The sequence below is a fragment of the Pteronotus mesoamericanus genome, unplaced genomic scaffold, assembly GCF_021234165.1.
Source record: "Pteronotus mesoamericanus isolate MK-2021 breed Mesoamerican mustached bat unplaced genomic scaffold, CSHL_Meso_final contig_221, whole genome shotgun sequence".
Classification (NCBI taxonomy): Eukaryota; Metazoa; Chordata; class Mammalia; order Chiroptera; family Mormoopidae; genus Pteronotus; species Pteronotus mesoamericanus.
The window spans coordinates 338,030-353,159 of record NW_026555092.1 but is presented as its reverse complement, the minus strand read 5'-3'; the positions used below and the strand labels follow the sequence as shown (position 1 = coordinate 353,159).

The 15,130-nt window shown below is 52.4% G+C and overlaps 1 protein-coding gene across 2 annotated transcripts in view; it reads left to right on the top strand.

Annotated features, from left to right (window-relative positions):
• CAPZB (capping actin protein of muscle Z-line subunit beta) overlaps positions 1-15,130 on the top strand; it is a 128,120-nt gene that overhangs the window by 99,558 nt on the left and 13,432 nt on the right. For both annotated transcript variants that reach the window (XM_054571653.1, XM_054571652.1), the window contains exons 5-6: positions 11,068-11,209; positions 11,599-11,715. In XM_054571653.1, coding sequence (XP_054427628.1) covers positions 11,068-11,209; positions 11,599-11,715 — 259 coding nt within the window. The remainder of the gene's footprint in view (positions 1-11,067; positions 11,210-11,598; positions 11,716-15,130) is intronic.

Below are 15,130 nucleotides of genomic sequence, written 5' to 3'. Positions count from 1 at the left end.
GGGGCAGTAGATGCTATTGAGTGAGCATGTGTACTGTGTGGCCATCACATTCAAAATGGGTGAGCAGAGCAACGAATCTACATGTAATTTTGCATTAAGCTTGAACATTCCTCCACGGAAACTATTGGGATGATTCAGAAGGTCGCAGCTATGGGCAACTGGTGATTGGCAGCTTCATCACGACAGCACTGCCCACTCATGCATCACGTGCTGTGCAGAGTTTTTGGTGAAACATCAAATCACCCAGGTGACTCAGGCTCCCTTACAGCCCATATTTGTCCGTCTGCAACTTCTGGCTTTTACCAAAACTAAAATCACCTTTGAAAGGGAAGAGATTTCAGACCGTCAATGAGATTTGGGAAAACATGATGGGGCCGCTGAGGGCGACTGGGCGAACTGTGGGAGGTCATTGTCCTATGTACAGTGTTTCTTGTATCTTGTAACTTCTTCAATAAATATCTGTTTTCCATATCACATGGCTGGAAGCCTTCTGGACAGTCCTCGTGTGTGCTGCCGGCAGCAGTGGAAGGCTGTGGGCTCTTGTCAGGGCTCTGCCGCCAGCCCGCAGTGAGACCTCCTGTAAACCTGTCTCAGAAATGGAGGGGAACAATTCCCACCCGTGGTGACAGGAGAGAGAGCTTCGGGTTACTTCACAAATATTTACTGAGTCCTGGGGGAGGTGGCACAAGCTCTTGGAAGTTTGCATCAGGTTTCCTTGGGACTCCCCCATCACTGTCCCCATTGTGCCTTTTCCTCTGGCTGCTTCTGCCTTGTCTCCTTTCACCGGAATAACCCTCAGCAAGGAGCTGAGCCCAGTGCCAGGCCCTGAGCCCTGAGCCCTCCTGGTGAGTGAATCGCTGACCCTCGGGTGGTCTCAGGGAACCTGGGCTCAGCTGCTAACTGGTTGGGGTGAGGGGTAGGGGGTCGGAGGTCAAAGCCAGGCTTTGAGCAGTGGCATTCGCTCGTGTGGTCAATGAGTGAATGCCAGAGTGAGACATGAGCGGTAGAGAGAGGTACAAAGGTCCTTGTCTGGCGTGGGCGTTGGCTATCATTCTCAGAGCATGGGGAAGGGTCTGAAGGGTCCCAGGGGTGGTGTAGGACAGCTCTGATGTGCAGCCTGAGAAATTCCCCCATAAGCAGTTTGGAGGCTGGATTAGAGAGACCGGAAGTGGAAGGACCCTGACCCTGACTTCCTTAGTCTGGCTCCTGAGTCTTAACTACTCTCCCTGTCTGGCCGAATGACATCGCAGTTTAAGGTTACCTAGTGCTTCCTGAAGCACTTCCAGAAACAGCCAGGCCAACTTACCTTCTCTCTGTAGCCTCAGAGCCCCACTGGGAAGTGGGCAGCAACACAGAGCAGAGTAAACGTGAGGTAATGGGAGGATTGTTCTGGGAAGTTCTGGGCTGCATGAACCCAGGACCATTTGGTTTGGCACATTCCCCCTCACTCCCTGCTCCTGCACATAGGTCTCAGGGGCTCACGACGCACAAACCCTTCCCCCTTGTCCAGCCCCAGAGGCCTCCAGAGGGGCCCCGTGACAGGCACTGCTGCACATCTCATGCTCCAGGGACAGTGGGGTGAAGACAGACATGCTGTCCCCTCGTCCGCAGTGCCCTTAGTATTTGGGTTGTCACCTATATTATTTGTATCTTCAGCCATGCAGACAGGGGCCTCTGAGAACCCCGCCCGCCGTGGGGCCTTGCTTGCCACAGCCTTGGGGCCGAGTGAAAGTGCTGGGAGCAGTCCAGTCGGCGCTCTGGGGGAGCTGAGTCTGCTTCCTGCTCTCACAGCGTGAGGTTCGGCTCTCTGGGACTGCCGTTCTCAAGCAGAGGTATCAGCTACCGTTTCCAGAGCCCCTAAAGAGCGGACCTAGAGAAGCCTGCACTTTGACCCCCAGCCCGGAGTCCGGTGAGGAAGTGTCCACTGCAGGTCCCCTCCATCTGGCACCCTAAGACTGCAGTCCAGGGCCCGGTTGCCTTGGTGCACTGCCTAATTTTATCTGCTGAAAGAAAGTTAAACAGAAAACAGGAGGGTGCAGAAAAGAAGTTTGCATTGGGACTAGGATTCCTCTAGAGTTCTTCGGTTCCCCTAGCCGTGTGGAACATGGTCACACTTTGGGTTATGCAGTTCCACGTGTTGGGTGAGGTCGCCATCTGGAAGCCAGGACCGGCTCCCTCTGCTGGTCAGGCTCCTGCCAGAGACCCTGTGCTCCCAGGCTGCTTCCCAGGCTGCTGCTGGCAGATCCCTTCTTGGCAGGGAGCAGCTTTGTAGAAGCATCCAGGGTGGGTGGTCTTCCAAAGGTTCAGCCAGCAGGCCCCAGCTGCCTCACTGAGGTGGATCACCCTGCTTTTCAGGATTCCCAGTGCAGGGCACTTGGTGTGCCCCAGATGGCAGGCCTCTCCTTCTTTCCTTCTCTAAGTTTCCCCTCCGACTGAGGCAGCATTGTGTACAGTGTGACCTGCTTGCATGTGTGTGTTTAACTCACGTAAATTCAACCTCGCGGCCCGAACCAGAGCCACACGGAGCCAGCCACTCCTCAGGTCCAACCCCAACTGCCGACTTCTCAGCTCTGTGACTTGGCTGCATTCCTTTCCTCTTCCTGGGTTTCATTCTTCTTAACTGTAAAGTAATGTATGCAAAGCCCCTGACCCAGAGTGGGTTTTCAGAAGTGGCAGCTCTTGGACGATCGTGGTAGCTTTGAACTTCCAGAAGGCTGTGACGGTCTACACTCTCATGAGCTGGGGGCTAGGCGGGAGTGGCAGTATTTTCACAGGCAGTCCAGAGAGGCAGAAGGTGGTCACGGTGGTTCTGAGCGCAGACAGTTTTGTCAGATCCCAGAGCCAGACTGGCGGCCCCTGCAGCGGCACCATTGTTTCCAGAGAGACCTTCATTATTTCTCTTCAGGTGTGGCGGTGGGGGGTGGAGGGCGGAGGGGGCAGAGCCTTGTAAAGAGAGGCCATAAAGGGCTGCAGCCGCAGTCCAGATGTGGACCCTGAGTGCTACTGGCATTAAAGTCACACATGCCTAAGCCCATTGGTATGTGTGCTCAGGGATTGATGCACCTGTGTGTCCTGGAAGGCATTTGTGCAGAATACCTGTCCCCTGTCCTTGGATAGACTCTGGGACACATTCCACAGGCTGCGGAGAAAACAGTTGGCCTCAACACACAGACAAGAGTGATCAGCTTTCAGCGGTAGATCTGGATGTGGCCTGCCCAGAGCCAAGTGTCGACCTGTCTTCATTTTGTGCAGAGCCAGCTCCGGCCCCGAGGCAGTGGGTATGGAACTGTGTACACAAAGCAAGCAGCACCTTGCTTCCTGGGCGGTTCAGAATACGCCAGGGTTGGAGGAAGAAGGGAGAAGACCTGCCCTCCTCTGCCCAGAGAGGAGGACCCTTTTGAAAATGAACAGCCACCAGTGGTGGCGTGCCTTTATGCTCCGTGGCCAGGACTTCAGGCCCGTATTTCCTGTGCTGTTTCTATTGTGTCCGTGAGATGAGGGGGAACCCACATGTCCCAGCCTCTCGTAGTTGTGGCTGTCAGCCTGCCTTCTGCCGCTCTCCTTGGGCTTTCCAGAAGCTGTACCCATCGGGCAGCACCCACATCCTCCTGTTGGACAGGAGATGCACTTAGCTTCTCGACAGTGGCCAATTTGGAGCCAATGATGAAGGAATATTGGTCTGTACTGCAAGGAAGGAAGCCAGGTTTCAGATGCCTCTCCAAGCAAATTGGAGATTTTTCTTTTTTCCTGGAGTGGAATTGAATTGTTCCCACCTGTGGGTACCAGGTGCCTTTTTATGTTACAAGGATGTTAAGGATGATCAGAAAAACAAACTACTGCTAGTAGCTGGGGATTTTATTTTCTCTTTTAAGCTGACAGGAAACAAAAAGGTATTGTCTTGGGGCAGAGCCTCAGCTGCTGACGGAATGGCTCTGCCTTGGACTTTACTCTCCCTGTCTTTGCCCCAAAATCAGCCATCATGCTCAGGAGTTTCTGTTCAAACAAGTGTCCGTGTGACTTCCTTGTTATTGCCATGACCGAGTGCGTGTTAACAGTAAAGAGCGTCTTCATGACCATTTATCACAGGTCTTTCTCCTACTATTTAGTGAGCTCTTAGAAGCAGAACAGACTGCGTACATGACAGAGGCCGGAGAGGTAGGGAAGTGAGAATCTTGTGGAATCTCGGTGGCTGTGGAGCTCGTAGGGGTCAGTGTTCCTAGCTTGGCACTGGCGACTAAAGGGATTCCACTTGTTTTCATTGTACTGCCATTTAAATTTTTAGTCTGAACTCTTCCTCTGGCATTTTGACCAAATCCACCTCATATGTAAATCCCCTCTTATCTCTCCCTCCTCCCCCCTAGCAAGGCCCTTCATCTCTAGCCAGAATGAAGGCTGTGGGCATTGCCTGTCCTTGTACTGTACCTTAACATGAAAGAAGTGTTCAGACTAGAGCCATTCTTCCACCAGAAGTTGACCATCAGCTACCCCACAGAAGCCTCACTCCAGCCTACAGTACTCTTTTTAGAAGGTTTTGAATTCTGAGGTTCAAAGAGGTGAGCTGTGCAGAAGATACGTTGAAACGGTGAAGGGCCACGTCTGTGCAGATTGAATAAAACAGATTTGAGTGAAAAGTGGTATACTTCGGTCCAGTAAACCCAGTTCTTGTTCTTTTTTTAAGAAGATGGTTTGCATAGGGCTCTTTAATGTCCCTCAGGTACTACTTTTTTTTTTTCTTAATTTATTTTTAGAGAGGGGAAGGTAGGGAGAAAAAGAGGGAAACATCAATGTGTGGTTGCCTCTCGCGCACCCCCTACTGGGGACCTGGCCCACAGCCCATGCATGTGCCCTGACTGGGATTCGAACCGGCGACCCTTTGGTTCACAGGCTGGCACTCAATCCACTGAGCCACACCAGGCAGGGCCCAATTCTTAAAAGTACAGGATGTTGGAGGCAATGAGACAAGTGCAAACTCAGTCTGTGTTGGTCTGACTGAGGTGCGATCGCCAATAAAGCTCATTTGGTCTTGTGCTCCTTGATGGATGGGTACCTCCACATTGAGAAGTGTGCTGGTGTCTACAGTGGTTCATGCACAGTTGGGGCATTGAATTCTGTTCTCTTACCCTTCAGGAGGAGGATAAACTCTTTAGGAGGAGGATAACCACGGTATGGGGACTTAAAATCGTGTCTTCTAAGTAATAATATAAGGACCGGAAGACCAGGAAAAAGAAATCTTGGGGCATATTTAAGCCACCTTTAGATATTTATAAGGACCACATGAAGAAAGGGCACTGAGTTCTTATATTGTGTGGTTCCTGAAGACAGTAGGTGGAAGTTTTCACTTGGGTCCAGCAAGAACTATTTGAATTACTCAAAAAGAGAATGGTTGCCTTGGTAAAGTAGTGAGTTCTTTGTCACTACAGGCATGCAAGCAGGGTTTTGCTCCAGCTTGACTAAACTGTTAGGCTCAGTGGCCACAGCTCAGATTCCTGTCTCGTGCAGGCCCTGGTGCATCGGTACCAAATAAATAATCTCTGTTTTCCTCTTGGCTTCATTTCATGCAGTGACTGCAGAAGAAAGCCCCTCACACTCCATCATCTGGGGGGCTCACCTTACAGTGCTCCCTGACCGACCTGAGTTTGGTGGCGACTGCCCGTGCCTCCACATGGCAGGTGTCATTGCATTGCCGGAGGTCTAAGCCTCCTGGCCCAGTCCTGTGAAGGTAGCCCAGCCCATTTGTCACTAAAAGACTGCGACTGAGTGAACCCAAGGAAGCCCAGCTGCCAGCAGGTCTGTCCTGGCTTTGGTTCTTTTGTGGAGGGCCACGGCCTGTGACTCATCTTTTGGGGACCTCTGTATTAGAAGCACAAATCTGGCTGTTCTCCCAGAAGGCGATTTGAAAAGAAGGACTAAAGGCCAATTTCAAAGCCTATTCCAGCCCATCTTTCATGTTCCACTTGCAGCCCATCGCTGGCCAAGACTGGGAATTGGCTGATGCATAGCCGCAGCTCGGGTTCCCGAAACAGGCTTCCCTCCTCGGTTTCCTCGCATTCCTCGGCCTCAAACACTCCATAAAGCTTTGGGAGCTGGAGTATTTTCTTTTCTTTCTTCTTTTGTGAAGTAGGTCATTTGAGTGTGAAGTATTATGTTTTTTCCCCTTTTTCTCCTTCCTCTCAGAAGTCCTGTGGTTGAAGAGTTATGGTCATAGAATCTGTACATGTGACTATGACACTATTGAAGTGGAAGAGTGATTTTCAAGGAGAAACAACATAGAATTCCAAGAATTACTGACACATTAGGCTTTTTGTTGGTTCAAGTTCAGGAATCTTAACTGGTGACAGAGAATAAACTCAACCAGGTGCTTAATTGTAATTGATTCTGCTGATAAATTGTCAGCCCTACCTGAGAGTCTTGCCTTTTGTTAGTAGCTCATCCAGCACAGAAGGGTCCCCTGGTGACGCAGTCTTTTGGAGTTTTATGAAACCTGTATTTGCCTGTTGTAATTGACATATTATTTTTCAAATGGTGGAACTTGCGGAACCAACCCAGAGTGGCCCCATCTCCTTAGTCCTGCCTGTTGGATTCCCTGCAGTTCTCTTTGCCTTAGGAAATGTGAGCAGTTACTGGGAAAGTCTTGAAAGCCACCAAGACTGGGTGTAGGACCCGTATCACTTGGCCGAAGTTCTCTCTGTGTGCTGGACCGCAGCAGAGTTTTACTCTAGTTGTTCTTGGGTTGATCTGCCATCTCCCCTACTTTGGATGTTTCTTGGAGCTTTCAGGGGCCCCACAGCTTCATGGTTCAAGACTTTTCAAGGTGGCTTCTCCACAGTCTCCCTGACAACTGTCCTTGTGTTGTCTGGGTAACAGGTCACTTGCCCTCCTAACTGTGTGTGTGATTTCAAGTCTGAGGAAAGCCCTGCTTTCATGTTTGGCGTCCACACCGTAAAGATATCCCCCGAGCTGCCCACGTGACCAGAGACCTCACTACAGGAAGGGGGCCTTCCCTCTTGAGCCCGAGTCAGCTGAGCCTGTGGGCTTCCCTCCCTCCTGGAGAGCTGGGGTTTTGAAATGATGGTGCGGGGGCGGAGCCCCGGGCAGGGCCGGTTAATTCCCCTCCCCTAGCCTGCTCTCATCGCTGGGCCGCATTTGATCATTCATTCACACTGACGTGCGAGGCCCAAGAGCGAGTTGCTGGCGATGGTAGAGCCACCTTATTGAAATAGCATGTTAGCATTTAAACAATATTAATACTATTTGACTCATTAAATATACAAAGGCCAGTTAAAGTGCTTCCATGTGTGTGCTGTTAGTTCTGGCGGGCAACTCCTCAGATGACTTTATGTGGTTTCAGACAACATTTTAGCACATTCTTAAAATACCCACAAAAGCCTTTATGTAAAAACTCATAAATGTGAACCCCATAAAAATTATTTTTTTTTCCTGTTTCATGTCATTATGATCAAAGTACGGTAGGTAAGAATAAATTTTCAAAAACTTGTTGAGGTCCCTCTTTAATCAATGCTTCACACACAGAGCAAAGCCGTGGAGCACGTAACGGGGCCTGTCTGCGTGCCCCACAGTTGCCGTGCCCTGACCGCGCACCCGGGTCTGACCACGCTGGTTGGAGAGGCGGGTCTGTCTGGTGATTCTGAAATGGCCCTTCTCGATCACCCAGTCCTCTGCCGTCTTTGTCCTGGAACCTCGGGTTAAGACTTGCAGCCACTCAAGTCCCTCAAGATCCCTTTTGGCGGATGGAATGCAAGTTTGTTCTTGAGTTGCTGTGTTGGGGCCATTCCTTGGGAGGCCGGGTCTCGGCACGTCCGCCTCACCTCAGTGGGGAGCGCCCCGTTGGGTGCGGGAGCAGAGCGACAAATCCCCAGCGTTGCCTCTGACTCTGCTGCCGTCATTTCCTTATTAAAAGTTAGAATGACGGTAAGTTAGGATACTACCCAGTGGAGTACTACCCCAGCTATTAAAAACAATCACAGAGATCACGTGGCCCCACGGAGAAGTGCTGATGGTTCTGTGCCAAGTGTGAAAAGTCGTGCTCAATGCAGCGCCATTGCTGGGCTTATAGTTACATAAAAATCATGCATCTGGACAAAGGCTGGAAGGGAATTTGGAAAAAGTAGATTTATGGGATAAGTTGATAGATGGTACTATGGGCTAATTTTTAAATTTCCTTTTTTTTTTAACAATGTTGCAATACATTTTTTTAATTTGGGGGAACAGTAACCCACATGGGGATCAGGACTGAGGTTGCATTTTACCTCCTTCGTACCCGGCATTGTGAGACGCTGGGCGCAGTCAGTGTGGCCCACAAGGAAGCTGAGCAGGCCAGGAAGAAGCTGCCCAGCGTGGGAGCCGGGCCACGGAGGGGGTGCTGGGCTGGAAACGGCCAGTTCCACCTTATAAAACATTCATGCCGCTGTCTTATTTTTCTGAAAGAAAACAAATCTAAGGGAGGGGACCGAGGGGGATCAACTGTAGGCCACCTGGCACTTTTGAACTGGTCACCGGGTGGTGTCGACACGGCTGTCAGACCACCGTGATCTCTCCTGGCTCCCTTCCAGCACAGCCCAACCCGTTTTCCCCAGTGCTCCAGCACACAGGGCGACAAGCCTTGGATGAGAACACCACCACTCTCTGGTTTGGGGAGGGGCAGCGGATTGGGGCCATAAGCTGGGGGAGGGGGGCAGCGGAAGGATGAAAATGCCCACTGGGCTTCAAGCCTTCATTCCAGGATGGCCAACGGAAAAAAGGAATTACCAGCTCGTCCTTTTTGCCAGCACAGGAAAAGCCACAGTTTTTTCAAGTTGTTGTTTTTTTCCCTTTTGATGTGGGGCTGCTCTCCCTGCAAGCAAGACGAAAGGGAAAACCAGGTGGCAGAGCCTAGCCGCCCATCACCAACAGGGCCGGTTCACAGGCCTGCTGTGGGCTGCTGCTCTCCTCCCTCACTCGTGTTGGGGTGCGTCCCAGTGAACTCCAAACCAAGGGAGCCACCCAAATCCAGGGCAACAAACCGCAAGGGCTCCCAGAGGCCCTACTGCGGGCTCGCCTGGGCGCCCTGGGGCTCCCCACATCCCGGGAGCTTTCCGGGCCAGCCTGGGTGCACGGCTCCCTGCAGGGCTGGTTCTCTGTGAAAACACCTGCCTGCTCACTCCCTCCCAGGGAGGGGGTGTGTGTGTGTGTTTTGGGGGGGCAGTGGCAGTGCTGAAAAGAGATTGGGAACAAGAGAAAGAACCTTCCTGAGTGCCCAGCTTTGGCTGATCTCCTGGAGGTCACCTGGGATGGTGCCAGGCTGTGGGCCCCCACAGGCGTGTCCGTGCGTTCCCCTTGCAGCACTACACTTGCGCTTGTTTGGAGCCAGAGGCCTTCCCCCCCTCCATTGTTGACCGACAGTTAATGCGGGGCTGGCGTCTCCTGCGGAGCCCTGGCAGGCCTGCCCTCACCTGCCTCCGGTGACTTGCTGGGAGTGGCAGAATTGGGAATTGCATTTGACAGCTTAATCACAGTGGATGGCGCTGGGATGGAGCAGTGGGGACAGGATGTGGTGGCGGCAGCAGCAGTGGGCGGGCCCCAGGCTGCCTGAGGAATCCTGGTGGGGAGAGGCAAGGGTAGCACCCTTGGCGAGGACCCTTGGGCGTCCAGCCGGCAAGCAGCGGGTAGAGGCCTGCAGCTCACCGGCTGCAGGCTCTCGCTCCTGAGGCGGGGCTACTGCCTTGGGCTTATTGTTACACTGCTGCCTATCACGTACTGGCCTTTGCACAAGAAAGGACAAAGAATTCTCATATTTCTTCACCCCCATTTTCTAAACAGTAATATTTAGCATGTATGTGTTTATTATATAACAACTCTATTGAGCTATAATTCACAGATGTGTTTACTCTTAGTTCTTGTTTTTGTTACTAAAATTACTAGTAATCTTTGGTCAGACATCTCTTTTCCTCCATTGGTTTCATCTCAACAGTCCTAAGGCCCAGTTACCGCAGGTGCTGCCTGGCAGCCCTTGCTTAATGGTTGTTGGGTCATAAGCGCACAGATGGAGCTGGTAACTGGAGGGGCTGGCGCTGAGACTCACGCTCGTCTGACTTGAGCCCGCGCTCACCGCGGCCGCGCTGCCTGCTTGCTGCTTCCCATCTAAGGTCACACTCCGGTGGGTCCCGGAGTGTGCCTGCGCACCACTGAGCAGGGGTTCATGGGGTCAGAGAGGCCACACAGACTTGCTGGTAAAGCATGTGCTGGCTGCCAGACCAGATTCTCCCACTTGGTCGTCAGTGGAATTTGAGGCGCCGCTCATCAGCTGATGGTCCATCCTCCTCTGCTCTCTGCACTCCTCGGTCTAGGCTCACAGCAGCTTGACCTTGACTTGGGTCTCTTGGATTTGGGAGTCTAGCCTGATTTCCTTTCCTCCTCTGGCCTTCTCTTTCCCTCGAGCATTTGATCTTAATTAGGAATTTTTCCATATTGGCTCAGGCCTCAGGAGGAAGCTCCATCCCAAACGTAGCTCTTCATTCTTGGCTGGGGGGTTGCAGCAAGTTGCTCTGAAAAACCACAGAAGCCTGGGTGTGCCCAGGCTCTGGAGAGTTCTGGGTGGGGAAGCGTTTGTTGCTCTATTTCTTTCTCCTTATCGCCCCTGTAAAGCAGCCATCACAAAACACAGGATTATTGGGCGGTGATGAGGACTCCGTAGTAGTGAACCCCATCGCATGTCTGTCACGCCACATGCTTTGTTGGGTCCTTTATGTGGGAGGAATCTGAAGCCCAGAGAAGTTTGATAAATTCTCCAAAGACCACAAAGCCTAAGGTATGTGGCAGAGCTCAGACTCAGGTTCATCTTGAGCCGTGTTCTTTCTGTGACCCCCAAAGGATGCTGTGCCCCCATCCCTGACCAATGGATGTTCAGGACACATGCAAAAATGAACCCTGGAACCATTGCAGGGAGGGTCCTCAGTTCTAGACAGACACTTAGGTGAATCTCTGCCAAATGACACCCCCTGGGGCCCAAGCTGAGGGTCTGTAATTTGACAGGCTTAACATCTAATGGGCACACGGGCCTGTTTCCTGCAGGTACTTTGAAGGCGGCGTCTCATCTGTCTACCTCTGGGATCTGGATCATGGCTTCGCGGGAGTGATCCTCATAAAGAAGGCTGGAGACGGCTCAAAGAAGATCAAAGGCTGCTGGGATTCTATCCACGTGGTGGAAGTGCAGGTACGGCTCCCGGCAGCTGCTGGCCCAGGGCCTGCGCTGCAGACGCCCCGCCGAGCCGGGCAGCCCCTGTTCTCTGGCAGGTGCTTCTTGAAGATGGGTGCTGGGGTGCTGTGATCCGTAAACCCGTTAATTCCTAAAATGCCCCGAAGCCATCTGGATAAAGATGAGTCAAGATGGCAGTAGTCATTGATGATAAAGGTCCCAGAAGAACTAAATCCACATGATTGTAGATTTAGTCCTTTAAAAACCATTTGGGATTTTATAAGAAAGACAGTGTTGGGGTAATGTCTTAGGAAGGGGCACGGTAGGATGACCCTGAACTCGGCCGCCTCCGGCCCTCCTTAGCTTGGGGTTATGCTCAGGGTTCTGATCCCTGTCTCGTCCCCCAGGAGAAATCCAGTGGCCGTACCGCCCACTACAAGCTGACCTCCACGGTGATGCTGTGGCTGCAAACCAACAAATCCGGCTCTGGCACCATGAACCTCGGAGGCAGCCTTACCAGACAGGTAGAGTTGCCAGTGGCCACAGGTGCCAGCCCCAGAGCTGACTGTACGTGGGAATGAGTGAGCGGTTGTCCCCACAGAGGGATCCTGGGCCAGCCTCTGTGCCTGACATGACCTCCCCAGAGGCCTATCAGTGAGTCCCAAGACTCAGGCATGGGAGGTTTTCTATCTGGGTCAAGGTGTTTATGTTCAAGTGCTCCTGTGATGTCGAGGACATACTGCTGATAACATTTTAGCATGATTTAATTCCTCAGTTGTGACCTAGATTATGTATTAGGACTCTTGGTTGCAAATGACAGAAGTAAAACTCTGACTTAAGCAAAACATGGAAATGAGTCAGCTTGCACGACCCAGAAATTCAGGCTTCCTTGAGCATGGCTGGGTCTAGGACGCAGATGATGCCGCTGGGACCCTGTATCGCTGCATGGTGGCTCCCGACAGTCCTGGGGAAGAGCTTCTCTTCCCGTATAGGCCCATGAGACCCCAGATATGGTTGCTGGTCCATCACAATCATTCCCTGAGGCTGCGGGGGAGGAAGGCGTCAAGCTAGTCTTGGGTCGTGTGACTACCTGTGATATTGTAGCTGGGAAGGGAGTGTTGCTCTCCTGGAGTAAAACCTGGCTGCCTTTCACCTGCAGGGGGGATGGATGTGGACAGGCAGCGGACAGTGAACACGGGTGGACACTGCCGTGCAGGTGGGGTGGGCCATATGGAGAGTGACAGCAGAGCCAGAGGGTCAACCCAGATAGTTGGCAACAGGCTGCTGGGGGACAGTAGCCAGGGTTCCCCAAAAGGAGAGAAGAGGCTGAAATAAAAGCTCAAAGGGATTCAGAAGGAGAAGCACCTGCATCCTCCGCCTCAGCCGGTGTCCTCGCCTCCCCATGCAAGTGCCTGGTCGGGACCAGTGACTGACAAGCACGGTGGCAAGTCTGCTCTCCGCTCAGCTCTGCGCAGCCCGCCCCCGCCCCCCTCTCCCCCTGGAGTGCTCCAGGGATGGAGCTGGACAATGCTCACTGGGTCCCCAGCGCAGGCCCAGGCAGGGCCTTTCAGAGAACTTTTAAAAACTCAGAACACTCGTTCACCTCACAAAAGCAGAAGTGAGCATATTTGGCCAAAGCAATCCAAAGCCTACCTGAGTCACAGGACTGAGACACTGGAAGAGTTCAGAGGTCACTCCCAACCTGACAGGACGCCTGCTTCTGCTTTGCCCTGCCCGGGTGGGGTGCTCACTGCTTTGGGAGACGGTCTGTTCCTTTTACGTCAGCCTCTATAAAAAATGGCAGCCGCATAGAACCTGTCCTCCAAAATGTGCCCAGAAGAGGCTGCTACCTCTTGAGCGTGCGATCAACTAAATGGCCATCCACTGGCACCCCCACCCCATCTCTTTGTCCCATGAACCACTGAGTGTCCAGGGATTTCCCCTGCTGTTCTTAGGAAGCCAGTCTTTTTTAAAGTGAGGTTTCCCATTGCCTGTGTTGGTTATGTGAAGCTTGGTGTCAGCGAACCAGGTGATAGCTGTCCCTGCTGGCTTCGTTCTTGTACGTTACCTGTGGTGGCTCTGCCTGATATTAATTAGCTCTAGGCCAAGCTCAGAGACCTCCGGCAGGGACTTCCTTAGAGTGAGTTATCGGTCAGATGAGCATTTTTGTTAGGATGCTGTCCTTTAACTTGGGCTTATTTAGCCCACTGTAAATCTGTCACTTATTTTCAAATAAATGCCCGTTGGGCGCTCCGTGGTTGGTCGCCACCTGCCAGCCCCTGCTGGCCCCCTGCTTCGGCAGGGGCAGGTGGCTGCAGCCTTGGCTGTGGCTCCTCTCCTCGCCCTCCCCACGCCCTCCCCATGCCAGCACCTCGGGCTCCCTCTGTGCTGTGAGACAGGGTGCTTTGCTCGGGTCCCGTCTCTGCGGTCATGAGCAGCCCTGTCAGCAGGTCACCAGCAGGTCATTGGGCAGGTCGGCTCTCTGAGAGACCTCTCACCTGCAGCTCCAGGGCACCTGTGCCCTGCCGTTCACAGCCTCGCCCAGGGCCCGTGTTGGCGTCACCCAAGAGCTTGTCAGAAATGCAGAGGTCTTGGGCCCCACCCAAACTTACCAAGTTGGGATTTGAATTGAACAAAATTCTCCAGGTAATTTATGCACACATTAAATTTTGACAATTGCTACTCCTTTGGCTTCTGTACCCATTTCGTGAGTAGGGGCATGGTCCCCATATCCCCACCAAGCACTTCTCATGCAACAGCAACGTGTCTCACAGTTCAGCCTAATCCTGACGCTCCATGGAGACAACGTCAAATCCCACAGGTTAAGGGCTCAGTTCTTCAAGACTTCTCCATCCCGTCCCCCTCCCATCCCCCCAACGCACACACACACACACACTCCGTCAGACACCAGTTGCAGGTGCGGATTGTCACCTCTGCTCTCACTGACCAACCAGCTGTGAATCAGAGGTGCCCACATGCCTTCCTTGGGTTCCACTTACTTTCTAGAGTGGCTCACAGAACTTAGGAAACCCATCTACTCACTAGATTTCTGGTTTATTATAAAGGTTATTAAAGGATATGAATTAATAGCCAAATGAAGAGATAGGGGGGGCGGGGGCGAGGTCCCGAGCAAAGGAGCCTCTATCCTTGTGGAGTTTGGGACCCATATGGTGGCTGGAAGCATCCAGCTCCCCATCCTGAAAGCTCTCTGACCCCCACCCTTTGTGGGTTTTATGGAGGCTCCGTTACATAGGCATAATTGGTTAACTCACTGGCCATCGGTGATTGATTCAACCTTCAGCCCTTCTCTACCCACTGGAAATCGGGTGAGGTTGGAAGATGCCCCCCTCTATTTGTGGCTGCTTCCCCTGTTGAAGGCATGTCTTGGTTGAACTGGGAGGTTGGGCTGAAAGGTGCTGCCTGCCCAGGAGCAGACGTTCCTAACTTCTACTTCAGATGCTGCTTTAAGCAGCTAAGCAGGCTTCAGACCTTTGTGTAAGGGCCCACGTTTAAGACCCTTGACAGCCCTGTCCTGGTGGGTGGTGGCCGTGTGCCAGCATGGTGTCTACTTTGTGTAAAGGGCAGAGCATGGACAAGAGACACTTGGCCTCCTGTTCTAGTTGTTACTCTCTTTATTAGGATCCCTTTTAACATCAAAGGTTTATTTCAATAAGATAATAATTCTACTTTAATAGCTATTGATAGAAAATGTACGTACCAGAAAGCATACATATAGTAGTAACTCAGGTGAATTTGTACTTGAGTCACAAAAGAACCTTCACACATTTGGAAGATCACAGCGCAGGCAAATGCGCTGTCCGCCAGCATGCCTGGGGTGCTTACTGGAGCCCTGCGCCGAGCCTCCGCTGCCCCTGCGGCTGCGCCACGGGGGCCTGAGCCCCTGGCCTTCGGGCAGCGCCATTCCCGCGCCATCCCAGA